The sequence below is a fragment of the Oryx dammah genome, unplaced genomic scaffold (genome assembly GCF_014754425.2).
Source record: "Oryx dammah isolate SB20612 unplaced genomic scaffold, SCBI_Odam_1.1 HiC_scaffold_4, whole genome shotgun sequence".
Taxonomy (NCBI): Eukaryota; Metazoa; Chordata; class Mammalia; order Artiodactyla; family Bovidae; genus Oryx; species Oryx dammah.
This window is the reverse complement of record NW_024070188.1, coordinates 70,648,750-70,667,425: the sequence shown is the minus strand read 5'-3', so window position 1 is coordinate 70,667,425 and position 18,676 is coordinate 70,648,750. Positions and strand designations below refer to the sequence as shown.

General features: G+C 40.6%; 1 protein-coding gene across 2 annotated transcripts in view; it reads right to left on the bottom strand.

Moving 5' to 3' along the window:
• The window catches only part of GRM1 (glutamate metabotropic receptor 1), a 430,251-nt gene that overhangs the window by 59,811 nt on the left and 351,764 nt on the right, over positions 1–18,676 (bottom strand). For both annotated transcript variants that reach the window (XM_040238639.1, XM_040238640.1), the window contains exons 4-5: positions 9,521–9,767; positions 4,580–4,748 (exon numbers count right to left, since the gene is read on the bottom strand). In XM_040238639.1, coding sequence (XP_040094573.1) covers positions 4,580–4,748; positions 9,521–9,767 — 416 coding nt within the window. The remainder of the gene's footprint in view (positions 1–4,579; positions 4,749–9,520; positions 9,768–18,676) is intronic.

Below are 18,676 nucleotides of genomic sequence, written 5' to 3'. Positions count from 1 at the left end.
ATGAAAGATGGTTGAACAACATGTGGCTGTGGGTTGATAAGAGCTTTGGGTTGGCTCTAAGCCCAGCTTGGCATTTGCTAGCTGAGAAAGCTTGGGACAAGTGACTCAAGCCCTCTGGGCCTCTGATTTCTGATCTATAAAATGGGGTGATGATACCTCCTTTAAAAGCATTGTTTTAAGAAGAACTGAAATGATGTCAGTAAAGCATCCATTATTGTACTTGCACAGGGATATGCTTGATAAATGTTAATCCCGCATCTCTACTGACTCTCTGCTCCTTTCTTTCACTTTCACTTCCTTTGCCTCTCCACCCCTTCTTGCCTCTTTCCTGCCTTCCCTACACAGAGGAAAAGAGTGGCAGGCTTGGTGTGGGAGACCAACACACAAACCAGGCCCTTGCTGTTCACTTGCAGACCCATGGTCCACGTTTTATGTGCTGCTTCAGATTCTTTTTGCCTGACCTGTGTCAGGCCCTTGGCCATGTTCTTGGGCATTCTGGACACTTCTGCAACCCCACCTCAGTTTCTACCACTACTGTGTCATCTTAAAGCATCTCCAGGTGGCTCTTTTTCCCATGGAGGAGGCACTGGGGTCCAGAACTGCCTCCATTGCACTCACCACAGCCGGAGCTGTAAGACCCATGGCTGCTTCCCCTCCCCTCACTGCTTCCAAATCTGAAGAAGGTCCACCCAACAGGACAGAGATTCTGACAGTAGCCACCTAGAGGCGTCAGGTGATGTCACTTCCTGTGAGCCAACATTGACTGTGGGAAGCAGAAAATAGAATAGCAAGAGTGTATACATTTTTCTCCTTTCTTTGCTCCAATAAACAGCCTGAGAAGTCTGTCCAGAGATCTGATGAGGCTGAGTTGTGCTCGGTGAGGCAGTGTCCTGCCCAATGGTGCATAACCTCAGTGGGGGAGGTGTTTTTCCATGCTCCCATGTCTCCATTCCATTTTCTTCTCACTCCTGCTTCCCTGGGATTCTGTCTCCCAATAAAATATTAGCACTTGAGTCTTGCTTAAGTGCTTTCAGGGTTCAAGAGAACCTGAGCTAAGGACCTGTGAACTACATTTTCCAGGCTCTCTTTCCAGTGTCTTCTCCATAGGGTTGGAAGAATGGGAGGACCTAACGGGAGACTGAAGAGCCAGAGAGAAGAGAAGCCTCGTATTGAGGCATCTCCTCCCTCCAGCTCTGGCCGTGTCTCAGGTAGTATCTACGACCTTCCTTGTGTCGCTTTGGCCCTGCGGTGGGAGTAATTCCTGCCGCTGCTCATCTCTGAGTTGCATCAGTGCCCCCTCTTATGTTTATAACCAGTTTTCTTTTTTTTCTATAATGTAAAACTCCCTCTGTTGAACCACCTAGTGTGGGTCCTTTCTTTCCTGACTGTACCCATAAAACACAACAATGAAAGTTTGATTTTATTTACCTCTGTTTGTGGTATGATTGAAATCAATTTCTCCTTCCTAAAATATTATATTTGTAAAATATTTTTATTTCTAAGAATCAATAACATAAGAAAACTGGACTTCTAGCTACTTCAAAGGAAATTACCATAAGAAAGCTTTATGGGTTACCATAAAACAAGTCAAATGATTATTTCAGCATTTGAAGTGACATTTGACATTTAAAATGAATAATCCTTTCCCAAAGGTTATGCTTCTCAGTTAATACAAGTGCAAGCCCTACCATCACCTTTTACGATGCTTCTTTCCAGTCTCTGCAGTGGCTACTAAGAGATCTCGCTCTGCATCCTGAACCTCCTAGGTGGCAAATTGACAATGGAAGAATATAAATGCTATTACTTGGCAAATGGGATTCGGATATCATTTGTTTCTGTACCTCCCATGGTGTTTATTGGAAACAAACAAACATCCCCCCTCTCCTCCACTCCAGATACTATTGAGAACGGGCATACTTTCATCCTGCAGTGTACATGGTATTACAAAAGTTGGACCCCAAGAGATTTTCATTTATAGCTAGTGCTCTGTAGTGACTCAGCAATGATTTCTGGGATCTCTTTTGATAACACTGCATGGGTGTAATGCAAATGTAATGCCAGAAATACTCGAGCATCAAGCTAAGCGATGCATGCAGACAGCCTTTCCTCTGAACTGGGGCCTAGGGGGAGGGTCTATCTCTGGAGCAGACAAATGGGACTACACATGGCAATGTGAGCTCCCATTCACGGCCTGCCAGCAGTCAGAGTAATAGGAGGGAATTCTAAAAGGGAGCTGGAGTGCAGAGCATCTTCAGAATGATTTGTTTTCTCTTGCCAGGGTTTTGCTTATTTGTTTGCTTTTGTTATATTCTGAAAAACCAAGCTTTGTAGTTCCATAAACTTTTTTCATAGTAGTTTTCTGCACTAAAGATGAAGTTCTGTCACCCAGGCTGAGGAGGAGGTCTGAGATGAACATGTGACCTCCTGTGGGTCATCAGTCCACCACCAGTGAAGCTGCTCAGTCATGTCCAACTCTGCGATCCCAAGGACTGTAGCCTACCAGACTCCTCCATCCATGGAATTTTCCAGGCAAGAGTACCGGTGTGGGTTGCCATTTTCTTCTCCAGAGGATCTTCCCAACCCAGGTCTCCTGCATTGCAGGCAGACCCTATTTACCGTCTGAGCTACCAGGGAAGAAGAGCATAAAACCCAGGGCTTCTGGGTTGTTCCAACCATGAGACTTTAGGTCACAGAAGTCCTGGTTTCCCAACCATCCAGAGAAGAGAACAAACCCAGAATCTTGTGGTCTGACATCCTGTAGCAAGAGTCAAGGACAAGTTTTAGATTTCTCTCGATTTCAGAGGATATATTCCTAATACCACCAGAGAGCCTCATGTGAAAAATTCCACCTGCATAAGAATCAGAAGTGGATTGTTGGGGAGAATCTGCACTGACCTATGGCCCACACGCACTGGTTTGGTTGGAGCCACTCTTACACTACTGACATGCTTCTACAATGGGTGGAAACCATTGGTGTCTCCAAGCCTACTGATTGCCTCATACTACCCTATTCAGGTAGGAATCCTCACCTAAATCTTCCCGTGATACAACAACTCAAGGATTAACCATGGGCATGGTAGGAGACCTCCAGCACCCTGTCATAGCGCTAAAATAGAGTTCATTCTGATTGGCTAGTTCCTAGCACTAAAATAGAGTTCATTCTGATTGGCTAGTTGTCATGACAATTATTGTTGTTGTTCAGTTGCTCAGTTGCATCTGACTCCTTGAGACCTCATGGACTGCAGCATGCCAGGCTTCCGTCTCCTTCACTATCTTCTGGAGTTTGTTCAAATTCATGTTTATTGAGTCAATGATGCCATCCAACCATCTCATCCTCTGTTGCCCATCTTCTCCTCCTGCCCTCAATCTTTCCCAGCATCAGGGTCTTTTCCAATGACAATTATTAAATTTTTTAATATCACATCTGCAGAGAAGGTGCTGACATTTGAAACTAGAGTGAGTTGGCTCAGGAGTTCTTTTCATACTCAAAGTGACTGATTCCCTTGAGAGTTTGAGTCCACCTGCACAGCTCTTCTTAGATGTTATGGGTCCCAGATCCTCCACCTTCTTTGATCAATAGGGATAAAGTGGTGGATCCAGCAGCTGCAGCAACACTATTAGACTCTTGCCCTAAAGACCCCTGAGTATACTTCTCAGGGTGAATTCCATGAACGGCATAGCAGCATGATGGCATGGTGGGAGAGCAGGAGCCTCCCACAGTCTCCATGCAGCCCCAGCTGTGCTTTGTGACATTTACGTGACAGTCCTGTCTACTCCCAGAGATGAATCACAGAAAATTAGAGATGAGAAAGACCTGTTAGGTCAATTAATCCACACTTCTGCCAGTTCACAATCACCCCTCTATGCTCCATTTCCTACTGCATCAGCCAGTTCGGTTTTTAAATAGCATGGGATACAGAGTGTGCTCTTTCCAAGCCTTCTACCCTAAGACTCCTCTCTACCTCCATTCAGTCAAATGCCCAATATAGGGTGTTTATTTACTCTAGTTTTAAAACCCAGTGATATCACAGTTACTCACTTGCCCCAACCTGGAAAGTTTCTGGGAATAATTAGAAAGTGGGGACTCTCTTTTGGTTGGAAAACAGTATCAGGAAAATGAAAGAACTTGGTAGAGAAAAGAGAAGTGGTAAGCAGTGCTCCTGTGTTACCTCATTTCAACTTCTTTTATTTTAGTTTTACACTTATTTGGCACTGCTCAGCTTCTGCTTTCTTCAACAATAGCTAGAACTATGACTAAGCAGTATCATTGGCTTTGGCTTCCAAGTTTACTTCTGTTTCAATTTTTAATTTGATTATTCATATCCCCTTGCTTCCTATATTGTATTTAAGATCACAGCTCATCATTGCAATGCAAATAAAGACTGTTTGAAATATCTCAATGGTTTTCCTATTTCATTTTCCAATCTTGGTTTGTCTTCTCAATTTTTGCTGAACACAACAGAAACAATAAGCCTAGCACACCCTTTCTTGTTAAAGAAAAATGTATTTCTCTTCACTTATGCACAGGCAAGAGATCTCTCCAGGACACTGTCCAAGAATGCATCGGTGACTGGCTTACCTTGATTTGACCCTTTAAGCAAGGCTCACTGCATACAGACCGTACCATTCCACTCTTGTTCATTTGGATTTTGTAATCATCGATGTTCAAGACCCCTTCGTGCCAAGTTCCAACGTGGACATAGTCATAGCGATTGGCTTCTGTGTACTGCAGATTCATAATATCATACCTACAAAGGAAACAACATGCGTGTCTCGGAGCATATGGACATGATGTAGAAACTAAAGGAATTTGGTAAATAGATAATAATAGAGAGAAGAGAAATAAAAGTTAGAAACACCCCGTGTCCTAACACGAGCTACTGTCAATTTTTAGTTTATTTAGTTTAGCTATGTGTCCTGTGATTTTCCAAAATGTGTATTCCATTCTTCAGTCTCTGTATCATCCATATTTGTTAAAGAACATATTATTCTTGTACTTTTCTTTCTGTGTATTCTTGAAAATAATTGTGTGTGTGCTGGGTTGATCACCGTATCCTTCAAATCATTATTCACCAGATTATTCTTTGATCAAGTAATAATTCCTCAGAACATTAATTTTTAGCTTAAATACTTTTATTCCAAATTTCTTTTTCACATTCAGTTGCTACTTTAATTACACTAGATTAAAAGAGGTGAGTCTTATCAAGTCTGGAGTCTTACCTATTTTTGGTGCTAATAGAGCAAGAAATCTGAGAAATGCATCTTTAATTAGCAAGGATTTTGAGGATTTAACATTTTGAGCATTGACATTTAAACTGGTCTCTTCCTTGATTAGGACAAACATTTCTGAATCCAAATAATCGGTGTCAGCTATTTCAGTTATTTAAATGTTGCGATGCTGCACAGTGGCAAAATCTACATTTAGAAATCTTCTGTGTGTGTTCTGGGGGCCAGGTTCACTGATTCCCAGTGAAGGCAGCAGAGAGTATTTTCCAGTTTGATGGAAAAAGCACGAGATTTGATGTTAGAATGTATAAGCTGCAATCTCTTTTCTAATATTTTACCAGTAGATTGCATGACTTTGGAATGTCAGTAAAGTCTTTAAGGCTCATGGGCTTCTTGTGGGAATTTACTTACATAGAATAGGTTAAAAAAACCTGCTTCACAATTGAGAGAAATGTATATAAAAGACAATAGCACTATATCATATTCACATTTGTAGTACTATTATTATTATTTCCATGCTAAAATACTCTTGTTATTTCTGTTCTATAAGAAAGTGGACACATCTTTGTGTTGTCACAGCAATTTCCCTTTCTCATCTCTCTTCCTCCTCCCTGCTATGTCCCTATCTATGTCATGTCATCCTGGAATTCTTTCCCTACAAACCTGATTCAGACTCAAAATCCTCCTTAGCCCAACAACCCAGGAAGCCACTACCAGTCAGCCTTGGTTGTCATCTGACAACCAAGGCTCTGTCTGGCTTAGTTCTTTATTTTGTCACTGTTTAGTTACTAATTCATGTTGGACTCTTTTGTGACCCCATGGATTGTAGACTGTCAGGCTCCTCCATTCATTGGGTTCTCCAGGCAAGTGTATTGGAGTGGGTTGTCATTTCCTTCTCAAGGGGATCTTCTCAACCCAGGGATCGAATCTCCATCTCCTGCTTGGCAAGCAAATTCTTTACCATTGAACCACCAGTTCTTTATCTAGACAACTAATATCTTTTCATAGCTTTGCTGCCTGTTTTTAATAATGTGCAAATGTATCCTGTTACCCACAGGGTTGCTAGTGGCTTCTCCACAACCAAATTCTGGCAGTTTCTATAAATAGCAACCCCTTAAAGGAAAAGGGAATTCTAGGGGAGTAAAGAAAGTCTTTGCTCCACTTTTCCAGATGAACAAAACTTACCTGGAGTAAGAAGAGAGAATGGCACACCTGGAGGGCATTATTCATGTCTCTGATTTCTGATTTTTGGTAACAGAGGGTTCTCATTCCTCTGGTTGCTAAGACAAACCAGAATGTTCTCAGAGTAGCTCTCTGACTAATAACCACATGGGTATTAACTGCAGGCTGACAGCTCGCACTTGTCTGGCTGATCAATGATACTAATCTATACCTCCAATATTTTTCCATTTTTTACACTCCTTATGGTAGGTAGCTCTGTTGGTAAAGAATATGCCTGCAATGTAGGAGACCTGGGTTTCTAATCCTGGGTCAGGAAGATCCCCTGCAGAAGGAAATGGCAACCCACTCCAGTACTCTTGCCTGGGAAATCCCATAGACAGAGGAGCCTGGTGGGCTACAGTCCGTGGGGTTGCAAGAGTCAGACATGACTTGAGTGACTAAACCATCTAAACCACCAACCATGGTTACAGACCCTACTGTGAGTGCTTTATAAGAGTAGTTTCCGTTTTCATTTCCTTTCATCTTTATGTTTTACTCCATGTTACATTGTTAAATCTCTTTATATACTTTCAATGAAGGCTTAGGTGTAATGCTAGCTTTAGAATATCTTTTTCCTATAAATCGGTTCCTTAAAACTTATATTTCACCTTCCCCATTTCAATGGGAGAAATCAGTTCACACTTTATTAGCATTTAGAAACTGAAAAATTCACAATATCTTGGCATGAAAATATATTTTGAAAAAGTCCCAAAAACTAGGGGGGGGAAAAACATGATAATACCAAGGGGAAAATACTGACTTACTAAAAAGAGGCCTTCCCCTGTGCAGTGTGTGTTAGTGAACACTGCTCCTTTCTCTTGGCCCCACAGTCTCTTCTCAGCATGTTGGTGGTTATTTAGAATATCCTTATGCTGTAAATTACAAGTTTGTAGCATCCTTTCTGTTCAATTTCTGTTTCATGATGATTAACTAAAATAACTACAAGAGGGACCAAAAGCATGAATGATGGTGTGACAGGAGAAAAAAACAGAAGGAAGTGGTTGAAACAGAAACTGAACACAGATTAAGCTGACTCGTTTCAGACATGAGGAAATGATCCTTGAAAAGGAACCCAGGGGGAAACTCATGATTTAAATACTTAATTAAAAATGAAGGAGAAACAAGCTAAAATTGTGGGTCTATATTTTAGATGATTTACAAATAGAGAGAGGAGGTGGAAATTTATATCTCTGCAGTGGGGTAAATGTACCTGGCCCTGTCCTAGGCACATTGTGTATACTATAGAATCATGAAGGAAGGTTTCCATCCCCAATCCAATCCTTTACAGAGCAGGATTATAACCATGGGTTTAAAGGTGGGTGGGAGGAGGTGGCCAGTGTTCTGCATCTTAGACCCACTTGTGCCATCTGGCACCACTTCTTAAGGTGTTCAGCTCCTGGATGCCTTCCACATGCCCAGCCCCTGCATCACTCTGTCCTTCCCACTCTCATCTCCATCTAAAGTTGCTCCCACCTAACTGGCAGCTTGGAAGGAATCTGATACATCCATGGCTTTAATTGCTGACTATTACCTATATCATTTATCCTTCCTGGAGCTGTTGGATTTTAGCAGGGAGAATCCGTTGAGGCCCCACAAGGCATTCGCTAAATGTAGAACTTCAAGCTTCCATGAAAGGAAGGGATATGTGGAGAATTATTTAGGGTCAAATAGTCTCTTACAGTCCCTTTGAAATGACATTAAGAAAGTTGTCAGCAGCTTTGCCTAATTTTCAGTTCAGTTCAGTCGCTCAGTCGTGTCTGACTCTTTGAAATCCCATGAATCGCAGCACGCCAGGCCTCCCTGTCCATCACCAACTCCCGGAGTTCACCCAAATTCATGTGCATCCAGTTGATGATACCATCCAGCCATCTCATCCTCTGTTGTCCCCTTCTCTTCCTGCCCCCAATCCCTCCCAGCACCAGGGTCTTTTCCAACGAGTCAACTCTTCACATGAGGTGGCCAAAGTATTGGAGTTTCAGCCTCAGCATCAGTCCTTCCAGTGAAGTAGCTAAAAGCCAATGCGATGTGGCAAAAAGATTACAAGTTTCAGAATCAAACGGCACTGCCTCTACCAGCTACTCTCTGGGTGACTTTAGGGGAGTTTCTTAGCTTCCCTGACACTCAGCTTTATCATCTGTAAAAGAAGATAATAATATGCCTGTGGCAATGAGAATTAAATGATTTGCTGTTCCATTTTATCACAGCATATGCTTTTCTAAAATCTCCCATTCTGCAAGCTTTCATACTGAAAGATAACAGGGCTTATGAGGAAAAAAGAGAGAGGGATTGTGGGCATTCTGTGCAGCAGCCAGACTGAGGGCCTTTTTTCTTTCCTGTTGTCGGTTTTAATTTTTATCCCACTATTGTGATCATCCTTTGTCTAAGAAAATCCCTATGAATGAACACAACTACTCTTTATACTGATATCATCTTCTATATACCAATTACATAGGGACTAATTGGTGTTATAAAAGCAAGTACTGCAGAGGAGACAGTATATAAAATGACTTGAGGGGGGAAATATATATATATATATATATATACATTCAGTTAAATTTAATTTTCCTTTGCCTCTTGATTAATTCTTTGGAAGCCATAGAGACTCAATACAAGGCAGAAAATTCTTTTCTTTCTTGTTCCAAGAAACATGTTAGTGGGAACATAAGGTAGCCTGAGAAAAAGGGACACATATGGTTCTCTTCATATATTAAGCTCTTTGAGCAGATAAGATTAAAATATGCCACAAGCAGTATGGCATTGGGATTGATCAATCAGAACATGCTGACCAGATGCTGGCAGTGCCAGGGAGGGTTCTGCTGTTCAGGTATACTCACTCTGGTTTCTTGGGCTTGCAGGAAGGTGCCAGGCCTTCTGGGGGAAGACCAAAGATGATAGTGGAGTGTGTTTTATAGCCATTTCCATCTAACATTAGCCCCATTTTTTAGCTATCTAGTTGTATCTACCCTCATGACACCCAGAAAACATGTGACCAAAAGGAGGCAGAGTGTCCATCTGTCTGGCTTAGAGAGGATCACAGGGTTCTTTAGATCCATTACAGAAAGGTCTGCTTTACCTTCCAGGAGCATCCCCTTTCTCATCAAACCACACCTCCTCTCCAGACACACCGATGAACGTGGACTTGATGAGGAATTCCAGGAGTTTGCTGCCATCGATGGGCTTCATGGCATCGCAGAGGCCCACGTGGCCGGGGCAGAGGGCCTGATGCATGTTCTGTAGCCCGTGCGCCATGGCATAGATGGCATTGATGACAAACCCCATCTTACTGTCCTGGACATAGTTCTCTTCTAAGCTTTCATTGCCTGTAACATAAAAACAGATTACTTCCAAGGTTGCAGTCATGAAGTCTAAACCTGCATGTTTAATTCTCAAATGCTTTTCAGGGCTCTCAGAAGAAGGGAAAGCCAAACATACCTGTCTAAGCTTTGTATTTGTGACTAGCTCTAGATAGATAGTATATTCTATCTTCAAATAGTTTATTCAGTTTTGTTTTCTGAATTCAATAATGGCTTTATAACATATAAAACAAACACCATAGAGGTAAAAATAAAGAACATTCTCATATTGCAAGGAAATCCTTAAGGAGCAATGAAAATAACTCTTATTTCCTCTGGGTTCACAGAGATTTATATTAAAAGTCTCCCTATATCACAGTCCTGGAAAAGTGTTTTTTATATCTTTTGTGACAATCCTCAATCCATCATAAATCAGTTTGTGCGTTATCTAAACCTCAATATTTTCTTTTGATGATTCCACTAATTTTATCATCTCTAAGATCACAAAAACCAACAGTGAAATGAACTGGTTAGTATGAATTTCTTCTTATATATGATTTGCTATACAGAAATATTTGAATAAGATTTTCTAATTATGGAGATCCAACCAGTCCATTCTAAAAGAGATCAGTCCTGGGTGTTCTTTGGAAGGAATGATGCTAAAGCTGAAACTCCAGTACTTTGGCCACCTCATGTGAAGAACTGACCCATTGGAAAAGATTCTGATGCTGGGAGGAATTGGGGGCAGGAGAAGGGGACGACAGGATGAGATGGCTGGATGGCGTCACCAACTCAATGGACGTGAGTTTGAGTGAACTCTGGGAGATGGTGATGGACAGGGAGGCCTGGTGTGCTGTAATTCATGGGGTCACAAAGAGTTGGATACGACTGACTGACTGAACTGAAATGAACTGAACTGAATTATCAGAAACTCAGGCAAAATGCTTCTTGATGGAAGAGTCACACTACATCTTTAATCTAAACATTTAGTTTTATCTCTGAATTTCAAAAACTCTGCCATTATTCTCACCCATGTCACAGATGACAGCCTAAATAGGTCATTAGACCCTAAAGTGCCTGGGCTGGATAATAGCAGAATATTTTAGGAACTTAGAGAACTTGAAATGTTTAGAAGAAATGGTAAAGAGTTTTGACTTTGATGTTGAGCTTGAGATTAAACAAGACATTTATAAAGAGTTCTAAGACTAATCTATTTAGGTACACTTGAAAATGTAAAACATATACATTTGTATCTATCCTGTGAGTGAGATTTGAAATACTCAGGCCAGATTGAGGGGGGGAAAATTCAATTTTAACTCATCTTCCAATGCTGCTTAATAGGAAATTGTTAAAAGTGTGATTTTCTAGTTTTCCTAATTGAAAGCAATAGGAGCAAGAGAGGCAGAAAGAGCATTTTAGAATCAAACTGTGCAGAATAAGTATAGAAGTTATATAAAGCAGAAAACAAACATCCTCCCTCCAAAAACTAAAAAGCCATTGAAATAAGGTGATTTATGTCACCCAGAACCCCTGGATCTTAAATGTTAGTTTGCTTTTCTCTGTATTATATCAGGATATAAAAGAGGTAAATTAATACCATATATCTGATAAGTTTTAAATGGGCCTTTAAAGACTGTTCGAAAACTCCAAGTGTTAGAGTTAAATGTTAAAGCTGTTAGAATTGGAGAAATTACCAGCAGTTAAAAAAGAAGAAAAAAAAAGACAAAAATTAGATGACAAAATAGCCTTCAATGTAGCAGTTACTTAAAGAGTTCTAGCAACTATTAACAGAGAAGGCAATGGCACCCCACTCCAGTACTCTTGCCTGGAAAATCCCATGGACTTAGGAGCCTGGTGGGCTGCAGTCCATGGAGACACTAAGAGTCGGACACAACTGATTGACTTTACTTTCATTTTTCACTTTCATCCATTGGAGAAGGAAATGGCAACCCACTCCAGTGTTCTTGCCTGGAGAATCCCAGGGACGGGGGAGCCTGGAGGGCTGCCATCTCTGGGGTCGCACAGAGTTGGACACGACTGAAGTGACTTAGCAGCAGCAGCAGCAACTATTAAAGGAAAGTTCTACTAAAACCATCCATTTGAAGTGGCTGCTATTAAAGTCAACCCTGGGAGCAAACTATAAGAAAATATGTGTTCTTTACCAATTGGAAAGTTTTCTACTGGGGACAAACCTTATGACCACTGAGTCTGCTGTTTTGTTTTTGTTTTGATAACTACTATTAAGATGTGTATACTGTGCCTTTAATAATAATTATCAGGTTAAAACAACCTGTATCTATTTACTAATGTTATGAGTAAGGTGAGTGAAATCACTCAGTCATGTCCAACTCTTTGCAACCCCATGGACTGTAGCCTACCAGGTTCCTCTGTCCATGGAATTTTCCAGGCAAGACTACTGGAGTGGGTTGGCATTTCCTTCTCCAGGGGATCATCCTGATCCAGGGATCGAACCCAGGCCTCCTGTATTGGCAGGCAGGTTGTTTACCACTAGCTCCACTCCAATTAAGATGAAGAAGCCCATCCTGTCAGTATTTATCATAGAGAGAACCAGGAGGCTAAGCACATGTCTTTAGGGAATATTTGTTATGCCAACCCTTTCCCAAATAAATACAACCAGCTGTGTGCTTGTGTAAATCTGAAGTGACACACATATTCCCTACCACCAATCCGGTCAGTCTGCACTTGAAGGGAGGTGCCTGCTGTCAGTAAGAAGTCTCTTTCCAGCTTCTACCCCAGCTCAGAATGAACCAGTATTTGGAAAGGTTTGGCACTGAGTTAGGGAAACCACATGGCCTTTACGGGACCATTTTCTTTGCTGTAGCAATGGTCCCAGATGATGTTGCAAGACTTCATCAACAAACAAACAGAATATATGACAGGTTTTCCTGCTGTCCAAAGATCCTGTATTTTCATGACTAGTGAATACAGAATCCAAACTGATAATATTGTCACTTAGTGGGAAGGTGAAAACACTCTGACTCCCGGGAGTTTAGTGCCTTTTTAATAACACTAGTCTCAGAGTTATTAGTGAGAAGGGGAGTTTATGATTCATTTTCTGTGGTGCGTTAACTGTTACAGGCCACTAGGGTATCATTAAACCATTACTTTTTCTAATATACTAAATGGAATCAAATAATTGTGGTTGATTGTGTTTGTTTACCTTCCAAAGAATACCTGCCTAACTACTTCACAGTGGAATGTGAAAATAGCTACCTTGATTCGAAATAGTAATCTTGTTCTTATTGCAAGAACACAACAAGGGCTCTAAATTGCTGCCTGAGTGCCCCAGCACACAGAGCCTCCACGGGAGAAGAAACAGACTGTATGCCCTCTGAAAACAGGAAATCCATGGTGGTGGGACAAAGGCTTGGCTATTCTGTCTCTGCCTAATTTAGGATGGCTACCCAGCAGAGTGGTATAGCAGAAACAGCTCTGAGCTAGGCACTTAAGCACCTGGAACCTAGTGAAATGGAGCAGGACCCTGTAAGGCTCTCCCAGGCAGAAATCCTTTGTGTGTCCCCAGTTTCTTGTTTTGGGGCCTCCCTGGTGGCTGAGATGGTAAAGAATCCGCTTGCAACGCCGGAGACCTGGGTTTGATCCCTGGGTTGGGAAGATCCCCTGGAGGAGGGCATGGCAAACCCACTCCAGTATTCTTGCCAGGAGAATTCCTATCGACAGAGGAGCCTGGTGGGCTACAGTCCATGGGATCACAAAGAGTCAGACGGGACTGAGTGACAAGAACAATTTCTTGTTTGTAGGAAATGGGCTTCATTAGGCCTCCTTGACCATCCTGAGTTCCAAAGTGCAGATTCCAACAGTTGCTTATGGGGAAGAGAGGGAATGCAGGAACAAAGACAGAGCAGATAAAAAACAATAGTACATGTGGATGTATGGCAAAACCAATACAATCTTGTAAAGTAATTAGTCTCCAATTAAAATAAATAAATTAAAAAAAAAGAAACAATAGTACAGCCAGGGGGCTATACTGATTCTTCCTTAAGGGATGAACATAATGATATCTTCTAGTTCTTTTGTAGGAAGCAAGGCCCTCACCCAGGTGGAGGACAGTAACTTCAGGAGCCCTGGAAACTGTCCTGTTACCATCCCTGATCAATCAGAGAAAGTCATGCACCTTTCAGTCCTCACCCCAAATCTTGACTATAAAACTTCTCCCTGTTGAGCCATTAGGGAGTTTTGGGTTTTTTGAGCATGAGCCACTCATTCTCCTTGCTTGGTCCTGAAATAAATCTCAGCTCCAAACTCTGACATTTCAGTCTGTTTGGCCTCCCTGTGTGTTGAGTACATGAACTTGTGTTCAGTAATACTAGAGGCGTTTCTGCTGTAATATATCAACAATACATGTCCAACAAACTCTGGAACTTGGACAAGGGTCTGGATCTCCTAGAGTCCAGTTTCTTAGGAAGCTAGAGTCTCAGTTTCCTGACCTAAAAAATACCATAAGTGTATTCAGATTATCTTCCTGAAGATGTCTTGCCCCCTCTAAAGTGACTATGTTTTGCTTCTCCAGTTCTACCTTTATTGGTACTTAGCAAAGTCCTTTACATATATTATCATTTTTCAATCCTTAAAACTGTATGAGTTTTGGTCTATTATCACCATTTTACCATTGAGAAGGTTAAAACACAGATAAGTGAAGTCTCCACTGGGGAGAAATGCCTTCCTTTCTCTTTACTTAATGCTCCTTTGTGAAGAGACTTCTACTGAGCACAACCTCAGACCTCTTGTCTTGCCCGATGGGAAGGGAGGGATGACTCATCTTTTTGCAGTACTGGGGAAAAGAAATGCATGCTCAGCTCAATCTCTTTCTCTCTCATCTGGAGGATGCCACTTGACAGTTCTCAATGGTTGTGGTTGATTCTCCAGCCTTTGGTAACTGTGGGCGGTAGCTGTCCAGTTGAGCCAGTAGGCTGTGTGTGTCTTGGTCTCTTAGTTGTGTCTGACTCTTTGTGACCCCATGGATTGTTGCCTGCCAGGCTCCTCTGTCCATGGGATTCTCCAGACCAAAATACTGAAGTGGATCACCATTCCCTTCTCCAGAAGATCTTCCCAACCCAGGGATTGAACGCTGGTCTCCTGCATGGCAGGCAAATTCTTTACTGTGTGAGCTACTACCTGGTTAATCTATCTAGTATTGCACATATCTTATCCATGTCCCTAATCCAGTTTATATTTTTTTGTTATTTCAGTTTTTTTTTTGTTGACTTTTAGAAACTTTTTCAACAAGATATAACTCACATATGGTACAGAAATTTTTACTATACAGATTAATAAATGTTTACATATGGAGTTGGTGATGGACAGGGAAGCCTGGCATGCTGCAGTCCATGAGGTCAAAAAGAGTCGGACATAACTGAGTGACTGAAATGAACTGAACTGACATATGGACATACCCGTGTACCTGCTCCCCATATCATGTTATAGAGCATTTCTAGAGGCTTCCATTTACTTACAGCTTCCTTAATTTATCCCAGCAATGTTTTATGATTTTTCGGTATGCAGGCATTTGATTTTTATGGCACTCCTACAATTGATTGGATGGCACCACTGACTCAATCAACATGAGTTTGAGCAAACTCCAGAAGATAGTGAAAGACAAGGAAGCCTAATATGCTGCAGTCCATGGGATTGCAAAGAGTCAGGCATGACTTAGCAACTCAACAACAACTACAATTGGTGTACTTGAAAAATATTTTAATTATTTGTTGCCTGTATAGAGAAATACTATTGATATTAATATTTGAATTTTGCACTTGTATTCTGCAAGCTCGCCAAATGTACAAATTAATTCTAAATTTTTTAATAAATTCTTTTGAGTTATCTATGTATGCAATCACTTTATTAATAAAGCATATTTTATCTCCATCTGTTTTTCTCCTGGCTCTATTCCTTAGTTGGATTCAGATTTGAGAAGGAAGCACATTGGCTGGGTCACTGAAATCCCAGGGGTTCTGCATTCAAGGTCACACAGCTACCAAGGACAGAGGCAGTGGTCTTGAGTGCTGGGTCTGGTCCCTGCCAAGTGGCACTATGCACACAAGAACAGCCCTATACAACTGATGGAGCAGTTCTAGAACAGATGAGACATCAGTTAGCAAAAACCATTAGTTTGACTTTAGTTGTCCTAGGTCTTTAGTAATTCTGTCCTAGTGTTAATGTCCAAAATGGAAAAACTGAAAATAATTTAAAAGAATGCTAAACTCCAATGAAGTACTTTTGTTGATGCCTGTTATTTCCATTGAATTAGTACAACCTTCCCACTATGCATGTAGGTTTATTTATGCTGCTTTTTCAAATAGCATTAAATTCCAAATAAAAAGAATCAAAACAAACATTGTTTTTTCTCATCATAACAAGGAAGTGTTTGGAGAAATATTAGTAAACATAACTATTCCTGGAGAAAATAGTCTTCTGATTTCTTGGCCTTTTATCTCTCTGCTGCCTCTTTTTTTACTGGAGAGCACTAAATATTCAATACATGCTTTAACACAATCTCTATTCAGATTGAAACACAAAGAATTGTAATTATTTTATATTGTAACATATCAAGCAAAGAAAGTGAAATTGATGTTCTTTTAAATAAACTGAGTATCAGATTAATTGAAGGAAAATTAATCAGGTCATTTTAAAAATAATGACTTCAAAGGATGAAAATACCCTCAATTTTTCTTGAAGGCCTGGGCTGTTAAATTTTCTTTATGCTTTTTTCAGGAAGACTTTGTGGTAAGACAACAGTCCAGCCTTTTTCATGCTCGAGTTTTAAATTTTTGAATATTTTGTTTCCTCTGACTCTATTTTCCTCTTTCTCTAAACATTTTCTCTATTCCCATAACAGAAAAATATGATCCCTCCATTATTTTCTACCCAATTTACTAAAATGTACATGAATTTCTATGTAGGATTGAAAAACCCAACTGATCTTAACATATGTGAACAATACAGACATATTTAAAAATACATCATCACAACCTATTGTTAAGAGAAAAAGCTCCCGGTTACATGGCACATAAACAGCAGGCTCCTTGTAAATTGCTGGTAATGTATAGTCAGCCTTCATGTCCCTGAAAATACAATTGCATTTTAGCTAACTCATATTTCACAAGATTATAGTGTTATGTGAAAAACAAATGAGGGCAATCCCTGGTGTGTTAAAGTGATGCTGAGGATTAGTCAGTAACATTCGGTTTAACTGTGAGGCTCTTTGTTTCTCTACAGAGAGAAAATAAGGGCAGCCTGTCGTGTGCCTTTGCTTTTATTGATCTGGCACAAAACCATGTCATGGAGTTATAAACCCCTCCCTCTGGAGCAACTAATCTTTGCAGGTCTGCAATAAGCACTTGGCAGGTAATCACCGAGATGGAGTATGTTACTGAGAGCTGGCTGCTTTAGCCAATGTGGGAAGTTGGGGTATTGTTAAATTTCATCAGGGCTAACCCCCTTCTCAGCAACCTGCTGGGTCAGAATCCTTGGCAAGCCTATTCATCTTGGCTTTTTCCAAACTCTAAGGAGGCATAATATGCTCAAAGCTCCACTTAACTTTTTTATGGATGATAGAAACATGCTTTCCTTTACAAACGCAAGGGAGTTCCATGATTTAAGGCTATTCGAGTTCTTGTCAACCGTTTGTCCTTTTGTAGTATCTCGAGCTTCATACTGTAGTGTTTAGATTGAGCTAACAAGTCAGGGTGCATTTTGCAGAAATACAAGAACTATTTGTGAAAGTTCTACTTAGCTCTACCATTTTAGAGTCTAACAGCATCTTCTGGTAATCAATATAGGGTCTTGTTTATCACAAAAACAAAACCTTAAAAGTTACGTGGCATAAGCCTTGTAAATCCACTTTTATGATTGACTTCTGGTTAATACAATACAGTCTTTATGACTTGACAAAATGCTGTACATAGAAAGTCTACATATTAAGGATATCTTATACTTCAGCCTCTTTCCTGGAATTCACATGCTGAGTGATAAAATGGAAGCTTGAAATAGAAACCTTCCTTGTTCTGCATAGGTTCTGGTGTTTATTTATTTATTTTTTAAAATATAAATTTATTTTAATTGGAGGTTAATTACTTTACAATATTGTGTTGGTTTTGCCATACATCAACATGAATCCACCACAAGCATACATGTGTTCCCCATCCTGAACCCCCCTCCCTCATCCCTCCCCATACCATCCCTCTGGGTCGTCTGAGGCTCTGGTGTTTAAATATAGGCCATAAGGTTTATTACAGGCCCCTATCACCTACAAATGGGATATACTCTGGATTTCCATGTGAGGTTCATTTCTGCAGGGCACTATTAGTTGATATTTTACTCTGACATTTTATCTAGATTTAACGAACCTTTTAGACCACAAGGCTATCTGTTCCAAAGTTGGTTGGGATTTCTAGAATGATATATTGCCTTTTATGTGGAATCTCCCAACAGCATCTCTAGAAAGACCCAAACTCAGAATTCCTAAGGGCTTAATAAGAACTCATGGCTAGTGAGACTTCAGGCAATATCTGTCACAGAATTAAAAGAACAGCTCCTAAGATTAGTGTTGTCAAGGGTCTATGGCTAAAGCACATACAGGATTCTGACTTCATGCAAATCTGCTTCAATGTGTCAATCACTCTGCTCAGGTTGTGAAAGGCATACAGACATAAGAATGCCAAATATAGATTCTGTAACAGGGACTCCCTGAGGGTTCATGGGCTGATTCAAATCTATTAAAATTATATTCAGGAGTAGAATATAAGCACTATATTCCAGTTGGTAAAGTTGTTTATCCTAGGGTATGGGCTAACAGTTCTGAAATAGCTGTACACACATACCAAGGTTGAGAAAATAAATGAAGAAATGGATGACAGAAGACAGAATACAAGTTTACTACACCTGGAGTGAGGAAGGTT